Below are 14359 nucleotides of genomic sequence, written 5' to 3'. Positions count from 1 at the left end.
GTGGTGGTGGCGGAGGATGAGGAGGAGGAGGATGTGGTGGTGGTGGTGGTGGTGGTGATGGTGATGTTGGTTGTGGAGGTGGTGGTGGATTTGGAGGTTTTGGAGGAGGTGGTGGTTGTGTTGGTGGTGGTGGTGGTGGTGGTGGTGGTGGTGGTGGCGCTGGTTGTGGAGGTAGTGAATGTGGTGGTGCAAGTGGTGGAGTTGGATGTGGAAGTGGAGGTGGTGTCATTTTTTAAAATGAATGATGGTATTTTGGGAATTAAAAAAATTCATTAAATATTCATCTCTGCTTCTTTTGAAAGCAGCTTTGAAAAGCAACCCAGAGTCTGCTTTTAAAAGCTGCTGTCAGAAGGCCATTGCTTTTAAAATAATCTGGATATTTTCTTTTTACCAAACACCTTAAACTGCTTAACTTCAAAGTGAAGCAGGTTTTTGGCGAAAAAAAACAATCCCAAACGGGGCCTAAATCCGCTGTAGCTTTATTCTACTTACCTTTTTTTCTTTTTCTAAATTAATATATATATAAAGCAAAAGGCAGAGAATGGTGAAACATTCAAAATACCAGAAAATGCCATTGGTTAATTCAAAAATTAAAAATTGAAATTATTAATTAAATGAGGATAATATGATAAATTCATATTTTTTTTATTAAAAAAATTAAAATTAAAAACGAAATCAAATAATAATTACCCATGTTATCTTTTCTTAATACTAAAATAAAAAAATAAAAAAAACCAATTGGCACATGTGTGAGCATGTGCCAAGGAGCTAGTATATATATATTGTACAGTACAACCCTAATTTCTACCCGTACCAGATAATCTCCATCAATTTCAAGAATTCTCTTTATCTTTCGACTGCAAGTAAGCCATTTTATTTTTCTCTCTAATTCTTCGCAACTATAATTTGAAGTTCCGTATTTTTTTTTTTCAATTTTTTTTTCAATATATTAGTTATCTTATTTGTTTATGTGATATAGTAGAAATTTGACGTACATGCATCATACTTGTATCTTAGAAATATTAATGGTGTTATTTTATAGCTATGAATCGAAAAGATCCTATGTGGAAGTATGCAAAAGAAATATAAGGGGGAAAATACTTGAGATGCACATTTTGTGATCAAAGATGCAGTGGAGAAATTTATAGACTTAAGCATCATTTGGGTCAAATACATCATAGTATGCAACCATGTAAGAAAGTTCCTGAGCATGTTAAAAAAGAGTGTGTCTCAACTTTGAAAAAATTTCAGCTTGAAAAAAAAAAAAAAAAAAATGCTTAGAGCAACTCCACCCATTTGCCCTTAGCCATGGCAAGGGGGGAGCTAGGGCAGCCACTATTCACGTGAATAGTGATTGCCCTTGCAAATAGTATTTTGTGTTTCCACCCGTTGCCATGGCTAAGGGCAATTACTATTCATTTTTTTTGAAATTTTTTTACCTCAATAATTAATTTGGATAATATTTTCGGATAAGATTTCCGGGTTTCTACGTGTCAAGACTATTCATAATCGGATAAAATTTCCGGATAAGATTTTTGGGTTCAAATTTCGGATGAATTTCAAAATTCAAAATTCAGATAAATTTGGGTTCAAATTTCGGATGAATTTCAAATTTCAAATAATATTTTCATCCAATCAAATCAAGCCACGTGGCATCTCTATCTTGCGAACATTTTCTATAAAACCAGAGGCTCAGCTCATACCTCTCACACCACATCTTTCTATATTTTCATTTCTCAGAGTTTAGAATTCATACTCCATTCATTCTCAATGGAAGATTTTAAGAGATGCTTGGAGAGGCAAGAGCGAGAAATAAATGAGAGAAACCGTAGAGCAGATGAAATCAATGAGTTGCAGAGACAAGTCAACGGACAAGTTGTCATAGCAGTGGCTTTGCAAGATGAAGAGAACCAAGGTCGCCGCCGTGGTTCACAAGTCGGTTGCTGCCGGAATGTGGACAGACATAGGCATTCTCGGGGTAAGAATCTTTTGGAAGATTATTTTATCCCAACTTCTTTGTACTCTGATGTTGATTTTCGAAGGCGATTTAGAATGCAACCCCATTTGTTCAATAAAGTCATGCATGATATTTGCAATCATGATGCATACTTTGTTCAAAAGTGTGATGCTACTGGGGTTTTGGGACTTCTTCCGGAGCAAAAGCTTACAACTGTTATACGAATGTTGGCGTATGGAGCATCTGCTGATCAGGTGGATGAGATTCCCCGGATGGGGAAGTCCACTACGTTGGAGGCTTTGGTAAGATTTTGTGATGCAGTTGAAACTCTGTACACTAGGGACTACCTGCGTAGACCTACTCCCAGGGACCTCCAATGACTTCTACAAAAAACCGAAGCTCGAGGATTTCCAGGAATGATTGGCAGCATCGATTGCATGCACTGGCAATGGAAGAATTGCCCAACTGCCTGGCAAGGTGATTACGGAAATAGAAAAGGCCAAAAAGGTATCATCCTTGAAGCCATTGCTGGCTTCGACACATGGGTTTGGCATGCCTTCTTTGGAGTTGCTGGATCCCAAAATGACCTCAACGTGCTGGGTCAATCCCCGGTCTTCAACGAGGTTTTGAGAGGCCAAGGCCCCAATATCACCTATCAAGTCAACAATACAGTCTACCAGACAGGGTATTATCTAGCTGGCGGCATCTACCCGAGGTGGACCACATTTGTCAAATCTATTCCGAATCCCCGATCCCAGAAGCAAAAATTATTTGCTACATATCAAGAAAAATACAGGAAAGATGTCGAAAGGTGTTTTGGCATCCTTCAAGCTCGGTGGTTGATTATTCGAGGTGCAGCCCGTATGTTTGATGAGGAGGTCCTCAGAAGCATTATGATGACTTGCATCATCCTCCATAATATGATTGTGGAGGATGAGTATGATTATGAAGCTGTAGAGGTCTACGAACCGGATCCCATGAACACGGCCTTGACACGAATTTATGAAAGGCCCATGGGGCCAAGTGGAGAACCGTTTGAGCCGGACCCGTTGGTTAGGGATGGTCATTTCATGACCCGTATGATAGATCGATATACAGAGATGCAATCTTCGTATATTCATGAAAGGCGTCAACTTGACTTGATGGAGTATCTATGGGCGGTGAAAGGTGTTGAGGCCCAAAAAAGTTACGAGAAGCCCAAAGACATTTAAGGCCCGATATAAAAAAATATAATGTTGGTCATGCATTAATCCAAGCTGTATTTTGGGAATTAATTCATTAAATAAATAATAGTGTCCATGCCATGCGAAGCTAATAATACATTTTTCATATATCAATCACTTATCAAGCTCACATGAACCCAAGTCATGTGGTTTACGGGGCTTGCATGAGGGATTGTGGTGTGGAAGGTTACGGAGGTCCACAAGGCCCACGAAAGCCCTTGGATAATGGAGACTTTGGGCTAGCTACTTGGGAGCACCAAAGTCCAAGCCCATTACTTAGAGTTCTCCAATGTGGGTAAGCAAATGAGATATTTTCCAAGCATTTTCTTTTATCCATAGGAAATAGTCATTTTCCAAATACCTAGCTTTACCCATTGGAAACAAGCCTTTTCCAGCACTCCCTATTACCCGTTGGAAACAAGTCTTATCCAGCACTCCCTATTACCCGCTGGAAATAGGCCATTTCCAGCGCTTCCTTTTACCCATAGGAAATAATCAGTTTATGGTACCTAGCTTCGCATGCTGGAAAATAGCATGCCCCAGCGCTCCCTTTTACCCATTGTAAATAGGCTAATTCCAGCGCCTCTCTTTGCCTATTGGAAATAAAGGAAAACCCCCACCCTCTATAAATTAAGAGGCATTTGCTGAGCAAAATCAGTTTTCTCTTGGTGGCTGCAAGCTTCTCAGCAACCATGAGAACTCATCTTCCTTCCTCATTTCAGCCGCTGCAAGTGTTCCAATGGCCATCCAAGCCATCAACCTTTATCCTTTGGCTGCTGCAAGCATCCCAGCAGCCATCGACCAACACCTCTTGGTTGCTCAAGCACCCCAGCAACCCTCGAACCACTTTCCTTTCTCCCTTTGGCTGCTGCAAGCATTCCAGCAGTCATCCCAGCTATTCCTCAACCATCACAACCAAGATTTTCCTTCCTCCTCATACCCTTCCAAGCTATAGATACCATAGCCTTCAAGCCTCAAGTTTTTCCTCCCATCCTCCTCTTGAAACTCTTAAATCCTCATAGCCATAGCCATAGCCATAGCCATTGCCACAATAACAAATCATCAACACCCCAAACTCAAGCATATCTAACACCAAGACAAGCACATGCATTCTCATTTGCTAAACTTGTGAATCTTTAGCTCCCACACTCCAAGCTCTCATGCCAAGCTAATATAATCTCAGATCTACATCAGCAAGTCATCTTCAACTTTTCGTCAAGCTGCCGGAAACGTCAACATCAAACACACAGCCGCTGGAAGAAGAACAGTGTACCCCCTGGGACATGCTTTTCCCTCGGGATGCTTTGGGCCTAGTCCTCGCTAACTCAGAAAAAGGGGCAACGAAGGCTTAATCCACCACTCTAAGGCGGTTCGAGAATCAACAAGCCCGGACGAGCCTTTCGACGGAAAAAGACCCCAACAAAAGGCAATGAAGATGAATGATGGAGCATTGATGCTTTGGTTATGTTTTATTTAGTTATGGTTTGGTTGTGTTGTTTTTTATTTATTATGGTTTGGTTGTGTTGTTTTTTATTTATTATGGTTTGGTTGTGGTTTGTTATTATTATTGTGCCTTGTTTGTAGTGTTTTTTATTTTAATTATGTTTTGTTTGATGTATGGAATATGTTGAATAAAAAGGTCTTTTATTGAATGCTTTGTTTATTAAATAAAGAAATCCAATACAAGTCATTAAGAATTAGGGAGCTTTAGTTTTAAACCATAATATAGTTTACTAATTTAGTAGAAAGAAATACAATTTCATCTAATTAGCATAAGGCCAAAGACCAAAATGAGTACCCAATTTTACAAAAATATCATTAAAAAATATCAAAATTACACACAATGCCATTCCTTCTAAGGCAAGCATACTATGCCACATGTCCACATCCAGCCAACCACCACCGCCGGCCAACCACCTGCCGCCGGTCACCTCCGACCAGCCGCTGCCGGCCACCTCCGACCAACCGCCGCCGGCCACCTTTCGCCACCGGCCACCTACCACCGCCGGACTCCAGCGCCGCCAACCAGCAACCGTTGTCACCGACCGCCACCATCTGCATGGGACCAATTTCGTTGCCCCTTATTCACTTTTTTTTTAAAAAAGAACATTTTGTGTCATTAAAGGGACTCGAACCTTGACCTTCAAAGGAAGAGGGCTCACTCACAAATCACTACACCAAACTTGATTTTGTAATATTTATTCAATTATACAATATTTATATAAACGATCAACGGTTTTAAAAATTAAAAAAAAATCATTTCACCACATATTCACACAAAAACTGCAAATAAAAGCAGAAACTGCAACAAAAATACAATGTAGATATCAATTATATATATAAAAATAAAATAAAATTTATAGAAGCAAAATGGAGGAACCAAGATGAAAGTACTAAAATGGAAACTGCGATGCAGAAACAGAAACTGCAATGCAGAAACAGAAACTGCGATGCAGAAACAGAAACTGCGATGCAGAAATAGAAACTGAAATGCTGAGCCTGGGCAAAAATGCTCAGCTCTAAAGTTAAACAAAACAAAACAATAGTTTTTTTTAATTCAAAACATGTTGGGAGAGAGGGAATCAGACTGAAAACCACCTAGAATGTAAAATAGGTTATTCATGTTTCCGTTTTCTGCATTGCAGTTTCCATTTTCTGCAATGCAGTTTCCATCTTCTCTTGCCCACCCAATTCCTCATCTGGGAAGCCTATACTCTTTCAATTGGTGAGGTTGAAGGCTAAGGAAAGAGCAAAAACCATGACAACAGATATCAACGACTAAAATAATAAGGATGCAAGCTGGAGATTTAAACAATAGATCTTTTTATTGATGTGAAGTCTGATATGAAATTAATATCACAAGAACTGAGCAACTAACAAAAAATGGCACCATAAATGGTACTGCTTGATATTGCTATCGCAGTTACAGTGTTGAGCCTTGGATCCTCATTAACTTCTCTAACCGAGAGCCGCTTAACCTTTGCAAGGAACAAGAGAACTTCAGGATGCATTTTAGAGAGCTGCTGCCCTGAACAAGAGAACTTCAGGATGCATTTTAGAGAGCTGCTGCTTCACAGGTTTGACCTTGTCATGCTTTAGAGGTAAGATCAGTGTTGTAGTTGGAAGGGCAGAACCAGAACCATATATCTGTCTTATGTCAGACATAGTTGGGTTTTCCTCAACCCATTCAGGAACTATGTACCCAAGATTGCAATGCATACAAGGCTCTTCACTGAACCTTATCTGATAACCATTACTAAAAATGTAAGGCTGAGCTGTGATCAGAACCACGCTTTTGAAGCCAATTCCTGTAGATTAATGTAACCTTATCTGATAACCATTATTTGTATCTAATCTGGAAAATCGACTCCCTACAAACAGAGGCAAATAAACCAAAAAAAACCAGAGGCAAATGGACCAAAAAAAATAGGACTGCAAACAAACAGAGGCAAATAAACCAAAAAAAATATTAAAAAAAATGAAGAAGACAATGGAAACTAGCTAGAAAACTATACCTCAATCGAAGGATTTGAGGGCCGGAGGAGAGAGATCGAGGGATTGGAAAACCGAGTAAAAATCCGATCAAAACCGGAGTTTTCCGGCAAAACAGCAGCAGCAGAGGTAGGAGGAAGGTCGGAGCTGGCTTGGGGTGCGACGCCGGTCAAAACTTGACCGGTCCGATGGCTGGGTGGTCGACGTGACAGTGGCTGGGGGGTTTTGTCGGTGTCGGTCGAAACAGAGGGGAGGAGAAGGGGAGAAGACGCGGAGAGAGAGAGAGAGAGAGAGAGAGAGAGAGAGAGAGAGATCTATGAAACTAACGAATTTAGGTTATGTTTTTAAATGAAAAGGGTATAATTGTCTTTTTAATGACTAATGTAAGGTGGGTCAACAAATCTGGTCTTCCTCTTTGGCCTAATCCAAAATAACAATTCTTTTCTAGGTATTAAAACCCAAACCAAAATATCAAATGTCTTAAATACTAATAAGTAAAGTTATCTATGTCTAATACCTAATTTTCCTTAAGAATTACTACTACTAAAATAAAAAACATGAATTACAACAACTTGAATAGAAAACATGAAAAATACAAAAACATAAAAGGTATGCCAACTAATTTAATGGTTTTCATCATTTAACCAATCCGTGTTGCTAGGCCCATCATCTTGGAAAAGTCTTTTTCTTCTCATAACATCCCTGCATTCTAGCTTCCAAAATTGTTTTATTTCAGGGGACATATGGCTTGTATCCATCGCCATGGTTTCCCGATCCGTCTTCTCCCTATCTTTTTTGCGCAAATACTCCCTTTCTCGTGAAAACCCGGCTTGAATTGCCATCTCGTTATCTTGGCGTTTTTGCTCCATTTCAATTCTTATGGCATTCTGCCTTGCAATTTCCTCCAAAAACTTTGTATTATTATTACTTGAATTACCCGCTTTCTTTGCCTTCGCAACCTTTCAGCCAATGGGCCTCGGCTCCGTTTCGATGGGTGAGTCTTGACTCATAGGGGAATCGAGAGGTGAATCCGATGTCGTTGAATCACGAAGTGACGTCTCGTTTAACACAACGTCGGGACCCGTGTGAATAATTATGAAGCGTTTGCAATATTTCACCACCTCCCAACATTCATGATGGTTGAAACTTTTTTTGCCACCCCCGATTGCATCGAACCACATCTGTGCTTGAATCATCTATTTAACAAAAAAATGGAAATGCAAGAAATATTTAAAATATATTGGATATGCAAGTAACAAAAAAAAAATTAATGGAAATGCAATTAACCTCACAAATAAATTGGAAGTGCAAAAAATATTAAGAAACAATTGGAAATGCAAGAAATATTAACAACATATTGAAAATGCAAGAAATATTAACAACATATTGAAAATGCAAGAAATATTAACAAAATATTTAAAATGCAATAAATATTAACAAAATATTTAAAATGCAAGAAATATTTACAAAATATTAAAAATGCAATAAATATTAACAAAATATATATATTAGGACATTAAACTTAATAAAACGAAAATTACAAAATACTTACCTCGTTAGTACGATTTTCCCCGCTTCTATAGTTGTCCATCGCTTTTGCTAAGGCATCTCTCCATTTTCCCAACTCTTTATTGAGAATTTTCCACCTACTAGACAATGCCATTTCCGTACGAGTTAACCCCGGAATTTTTACACAAAATTCTACATGAATTTTTTTCCACATATGAAAAAATTTCATCTCATTGCCTGTCACGGGACAATGACAAACTTGGAGCCAAGCCTCACACAAGGAAACATCTTCCATGGTGCTCCACGCCCCTCCGGTTTCGATAGAAGAAGACATAAAAATAAGAAAAAAAAATACAAGGTGAAAGAGAGGAAAATGTTGAGTAAAGAGTGAATAATAGTAGAAGTAGAATAAAATGTATGAGGATTGGTGTTGAAAGTGAAGGGTATTTATAGGTATTTATAGAAAAAAAAAATCAGATTTTTTTAGTATTTTTAAAAAAAAATTTCAATTTTTTTTCATAATTTTATTGCCAAAAAAATGACAGCCGTTGGATTGGAGGAGAGAAGCAGATCGGAGCGCCCAGGTTAGGACACCTGTCTTCTAGCCGTTGGTGCTCACACAGCACCCGCCAACGGTAAAAAAATTTAAACTCGCGTGCGCTGACGTCACCCAACACGCGGGTTCGACCTTGGGCTGCACTGGCCTTCGGGCCAGCCCTACTTCGTGGGACCCACTCCCAGCCCGAGCTTGGGCTGACCGCTGGAGCTTCATTCCCCCCCTCCCCCCCCAGCCTTGGGCTCAGCCCCTCTATGGAACTGCTCTTAGAGAGATTAGGGATGGTCCACGAGGAGGGGCTCGGAGTATGGAAACTTTATTGGATAAAGAATATGGAATCCCCGGTACTAGAAGTGTTGCAGTTGATGAGGCTCTTAGAGCACAACCTAAATCAAAAGGACCAATGGATAGATTTATCACTTTAGAAGCTTGGCAAAGTACATTAAATTCAACATACAAACAAGAAGAAAGAAAGGAAGTTTGTCGAAAGATTGAGCGTTTTTTCTTCTTTAGAGCACTCCCATTTAATATTGTAAATGATCCATTTTGGCTACCTATGGTGAAAGGGATTGCCGCATATGGTGTAGGATTTAAGCCTCCATCAATGCATGAGCTGATGACTTGGATCCTTAAGGAAGAAGTTGGATGCATCACGTAGGGGAATATTGTTAGACGACAACACTGAAGCTACACTCACCTACATGAAAGCGAAAGCGTCAATAGATCTTGAATTTTTTGGTAAGTTCAGTGTAGATTAGGAGAATAGGCTTGCTAACTTGTTTTGGAGATACTCTACTTCACTTTTGGATTATGTTGGTTCTAGAGACGTCCTCATATTCAACAACACATACAAAACCAATATGTATGACAAGCCTCTAGTGTTATTTGTTGGTTCAAACAACCATCGTGCGAGTGTTGGTTGTTCCCTATTGTTTGACGAGATCTTTGGAACATAAAAGTAGTTATTGGAGACATTCATATTCTCCATGAAAGGCAAGAAGTCTACATCAATACTGATGGATAAGGATGAGGCAATGCGCACAAAGTAATTGAGTATGTGTTGCTCATGTGTGTAGACAATAAACCCGCATCACACTTTTAAATAAAGTAAATGCTAGAGGCAGTTGTGTAGACGATAAACCCGTGCCACACTTTTAAATAAATACTGTTGTATGAGTAATAAACCTACACCTTACTATAAATACGTAGTAAATGCGATGACAAAACCACCACCTAATATATGATGAAGTATATATTATATATTGTGGGCAATACAACTGCACCACTATTCAAGATATAACAAGATGGGTTTTAAGACCACACCATCATTTTTATTACGATAATATGTGTTACAACGTGATGGGTAATGAAATTACGCCACCATAAAATAACAGGATGGGGTATAAAAACCGCACCATTGCAAATTACGAAAAAATAAATTAAACAAACATGGATGAAACAACATAAAAATTGTGAAAATACAAAAAAGAAAGTTTGCATGTCGTCGTAGTAGTAAAGTGAGAGGAGACACATGAAAGAGAGTAGACAAAGAAATAACCACATAGTGTTAGGTTGGGAAAATTTAGAAGTAAATAGGAGAGACTATCGTGTTGATAACGTGTTATAAAAATAAAACAATTAGAATATGAAAAGTACCACTGAATATTGGTAGTAGAATTATATATGCTCTTGTGGTGTTTACACTAACAAAATTTCCTCTCAGATAGAAACTCACTCACTAACACTCAGATTTCTCACTCTCCTTTCTTTTTTCTCTTCTCCGTTGGTGTGTTTTACAAATGATCGAACAAGCCTATTTATAGGTAAATTTACCCAACATCATTATTGACCTTTTGACTATTATCTCAATCTTTTCTTTATGTGGGCTTGGTCTTCACTAACTTTACAACAATAGAAAGGTTTTTTCTAAAATAAAAATAAAAATCTGAGGAAAAAAATAATAGAAGGTTGGGTAATTCATAATTTAAGATGGCTAAATTTGGAAATAGAATAAGACAAAAATAAATTCCAATGCTCATCTTCTCAAATTGTGGAACCTTTTTTTTTTAATCAGAATATTGTGGAAACTCAATATGATGTTTAAAATTCAAACTTTTTTGTTGGTTATTAATTAGAAGGCTACACTAATTGAATTAGTAATTGACTTTCGGATCTTATGTTTGAATTTTTACTGCTAGAATCTGCTTAACTTTTAATATAAGATTGCCACCTCATTAAAATAAGATCCAATAATTTATATTTTAACGCAGGTATGCTAGTGAAAAAAAAAACTTTGTTGCTTATTAATTAGAAGGCTACACTAAAAATTGAATTAGTAAGTGGTAGAATTAAAATTTTAAATCATCTTTTTTTAGGAAGGTGATTTACTAAGTAAGTACTTGGAAGTCTAAAACGGTGAAACGAGACATGGCGGTGCGTTTTGGTGTCACAGGGAAAACGACCGCAGGCAATATGCAGCTTAGGCAGAATCAGATCCTCAAGGGCCCAAAAAAAAAAGATCCTCAAGGGCAATGCCACGTGAAGGTAAATCACAACCGTCCGTTCCTACACACGCTTCTCCCAACCGTCCAATCCTGAACCCCCACAAAGGAACAAGCCAAACAAAGGCGTACGGTAGCAGGAAGCTCTTCGTTAACGCGATAAATTAGAAAGAATAAAGTAAAATCCGAGTTTGTGTGGTTCGCACGACTTTTTCTTATCCTTTATATAGAGCTCCTACCAATCTTTCTCTCTTTACCTCATCTCTGTTTCCAAATCGCCTGCTTGGATTTACCGTCTCTTCGTTCAGGTAATTTCTCTTTTCATGTTGTTATCGTTATTGTTGATTCAGGAATGAAATTTATTTTGAGTTGTTTTTGATTTATCGCTAATTTAGATTAATTCTTTCTGGGTCGATTTGTTTTGTATGAATTATTAGCTTGATTATTGTGGGATTATGGGCAATTTGTATAAGCTGGGTATGTATAGAATTGGGTCATGGTGGATTTAATTTTATGATATTGGGGGTAAATCGAAGAGTATGAGGTTTGGGTTCTGGTAATATGGAAGAAGTGAGTTTGGATCAATAAAAGATGTGTACTTTGGTAATTACTGTGGCTTTTTGGCCTGTGAATATCATGAAATTATCAAATTGTGATTTTGTTTCTCTGTTTTCTGGATTTGCCTGATTAGGTTTTCTCTACCTTTTTGTGTAGCAGATTTGATAATAATATTTTAAGAAAACCCTTTGTTGGTTACTTGATCTTCTTCCTCCAACAGTCAAGTTTCATGTCTGAATTCGACACCCAGGTCCCATCTGCTTTTGGTAAGGTTCTGTTCTTTTAAGCTGATCCATTTTAGGTGATTTGTTAGAAGCATACTTCATTCAAGCAATCTAAGCATTAAATTTTTGGTGGTTTGTGTCTTTGTGGATTGTTTGGGCAGATCCCTTTGCTGATGCAAATGCTGAGGACTCAGGTGCTGGGACAAAAGAGTATGTGCATGTGCGTGTGCAGCAGCGTAACGGGAGGAAAAGCCTGACTACTGTGCAAGGATTGAAGAAGGAATACAGCTACAATAAGATACTAAAGGACCTCAAGAAAGAGTTCTGTTGTAATGGTACTGTGGTCGAGGATCCCGAGTTAGGCCAGGTTTGTTCCCGTCTCTTGGAAAAAAACTTTCAAAATAAGTGATTTTTGCTCCAAATAAGCAATGCCAAATGGGCAGTTAGTAAATCAAGATGCAATCTTTTGGTACCATGATTGCAAAGTAGATGTAAGACATGGTGCATTATTTATTTGTTAGTCTATGTTGGGCCACAAGATTGTTGTTGCGAATTTGCTGTGATGAAAAGGGAGAATTTATTGCATGTGTAGTATATTTCTTCTCCCTTGAGTATAGGGTGATTGTGCACCTCACACATTTTATGCTTGCACTAAACATTTTCCATGTATTGTGAGCATTGTTGTTCATTAGACATCGGCAAAACATCTATACAAATATTCAACGTGTCAGTTTACTGTAATTGCAACTAAAGCCTTATATGTTTCATGGTTGCAGGTCATACAACTTCAGGGGGACCAGAGAAAGAATGTTTCCTCCTTCCTTGTGCAGGTAATGGATCTGTCTGTTTTTTTAATTATGTGTCTGCCACATTATACTATTGATTGATGTGTATAATAGAACTTGTCAACTTCTCATCTTCTTTTAAACAGGCTGGCATCGTTAAGAAGGAAGACATAAAGCTTCATGGTTTTTGAATAGCAGCGGTCCCGTTACTCAAAGTGAGTAATATATCATCTGAAATTGAGTGTTGCTACCATCTGTTCTGTTACATGTACCTTATAAAGGTCTGATACAATAGTTCTGTTTTTCTTCAAGTTCTGCTGCTTGCTGTATTATGTGGCAGGATAATTCGAATATCGTTACTCATAATAATATAGTTCTGCTTTCTATAAGTACCGCGGAAATGACCAGCAGGTCTGCTTGTTGATTTATGCATTCCAGTCAGTGGCACCTTTCTTACTAGGGAGCTTCTTGCATATAAAGGATGAGTACAGGACTTAAATATTTGTGATTGGCAGTAACATTTTAGTGGCTTCAAAAACTATTCCCTGTTTATGCAAAATGGCTTCTGTTTTTCGGTGGAACTTATTTCCCACTTGAGGAGTTAAATCTTTTGCTTACCATCAGCTGGCATGAAGGATCATTGAGATTAGAAATCCTTAACCAATCCTTGACATGAAATTCTTATCGGAGTAGTTCCCCATACTAAATTCATCAAAATGCATATAATATTCCTTTCTTCTTGGGGTCTGGCATTAAATATTCTATTTAAATGTGTTCTTCTAAGCAACAAATGAGAAAAATTATTTCATCTTTTGCTGGTAGATAGGAACCCTTTAAAATGGTTAAATGATAATCAGTTTAAGGCAAAAAGAGGAAGCCATTAATGTATCATATTTGTGGGCATATTCTTACTAAATATAAAAATAATGCTAATTGCAACAACTAATTGGTTTTAGGCTGCAAAAATGGTCCACTGTCCAATGGGCTGGGGCAACCTGGTCCAACTTTTGGCGCAACCCCAATGTTATGGGTGGCTTGGACTCTGTCTTTTCTTTTCGAGTTGGTTCGCCTTGAAACCTATAAATTCCAACTGAACTCTGTCTGTGGGGTGAACAAGGGAAAGATCTGGTTGTGGTGGAAAGGCTAGAATGAGGAGGTTGAGTGAGGAGGTTATTTGAGGAAATGAAATTTCACCATCAACAACTAAAAACAAATGACATGGGGGGGTGCATTGGGGGGTCCACACCCCTTTTGATGGTGAGATGAGCCTCCTCAAATAACCTCCTCACATAGTCTCCTCATTATAGAAGCTCCCCTGGTTGTGGTGCACTTAAAGTCATCCGACATGTTTTTATTATTATTTTAATTTGTACACGTGATAGTCTAAATTATTTTTAACTTCCACAATCCAGAGAGTTATAGTGGTTTGAACCTTTAAATAATATATATATATATATATATTTTGGGTTTGAATCCTAGATGTTGATACGTAAAATTTTCTGCACTTTATCGACAAAATAAAAAGGACATGAACTGGATTTGAATATTGTGTAG

The 14359-nt window shown here is 38.1% G+C and overlaps 2 protein-coding genes across 3 annotated transcripts; both read left to right on the top strand.

The window, feature by feature from the left end:
* Nucleotides 1-2373: 2373 nt before the first annotated feature.
* On the top strand, nucleotides 2374-5962 carry LOC148295997 (uncharacterized). Its single transcript, XM_088250669.1, has 2 exons — nucleotides 2374-2818; nucleotides 5826-5962. The coding sequence occupies exons 1-2, from the start codon at nucleotides 2374-2376 to the stop codon at nucleotides 5960-5962; spliced, it is 582 nt and encodes a 193-aa protein (XP_088106795.1).
* Nucleotides 5963-11386: 5424 nt separating this feature from the next.
* On the top strand, nucleotides 11387-13194 carry LOC110748750 (protein translation factor SUI1 homolog). 2 transcript variants are annotated; one of them, XM_021948695.2, is made up of 5 exons: nucleotides 11387-11546; nucleotides 11956-12062; nucleotides 12182-12387; nucleotides 12797-12850; nucleotides 12952-13194. In XM_021948695.2, the coding sequence occupies exons 2-5, from the start codon at nucleotides 12026-12028 to the stop codon at nucleotides 12994-12996; spliced, it is 342 nt and encodes a 113-aa protein (XP_021804387.1). In that variant the 5' UTR covers nucleotides 11387-11546; nucleotides 11956-12025; the 3' UTR covers nucleotides 12997-13194. The 2 variants fall into 2 exon arrangements, with proteins under 2 accessions (XP_021804387.1, XP_021804388.1); XM_021948696.2 differs by having other exon boundaries at nucleotides 11392-11546; nucleotides 11953-12062.
* The last annotated feature ends 1165 nt before the right edge of the window (nucleotides 13195-14359 follow it).

This window comes from Prunus avium, chromosome 3 (genome assembly GCF_965620075.1).
Source record: "Prunus avium chromosome 3, drPruAviu1.hap1.1, whole genome shotgun sequence".
NCBI classification, from domain to species: Eukaryota; Viridiplantae; Streptophyta; class Magnoliopsida; order Rosales; family Rosaceae; genus Prunus; species Prunus avium.
This window is presented reverse-complemented; position numbering and strand designations above follow the sequence as displayed.

Coding starts and splice junctions, on each gene's coding strand:
- LOC148295997 (XM_088250669.1), top strand. CDS start 2,374: ATGATTGGCAGCATCGATTGCATGCACTGGCAATGGAAGAATTGCCCA. Junction 2,819..5,825: donor GATTATTCGAGGTGCAGCCC/GTATGTTTGATG, acceptor TCTGCATTGCAG/TTTCCATTTTCTGCAATGCA.
- LOC110748750 (XM_021948695.2), top strand. CDS start 12,026: ATGTCTGAATTCGACACCCAGGTCCCATCTGCTTTTG. Junction 12,388..12,796: donor AGGATCCCGAGTTAGGCCAG/GTTTGTTCCCGT, acceptor TCATGGTTGCAG/GTCATACAACTTCAGGGGGA. Junction 12,851..12,951: donor TTTCCTCCTTCCTTGTGCAG/GTAATGGATCTG, acceptor TCTTTTAAACAG/GCTGGCATCGTTAAGAAGGA.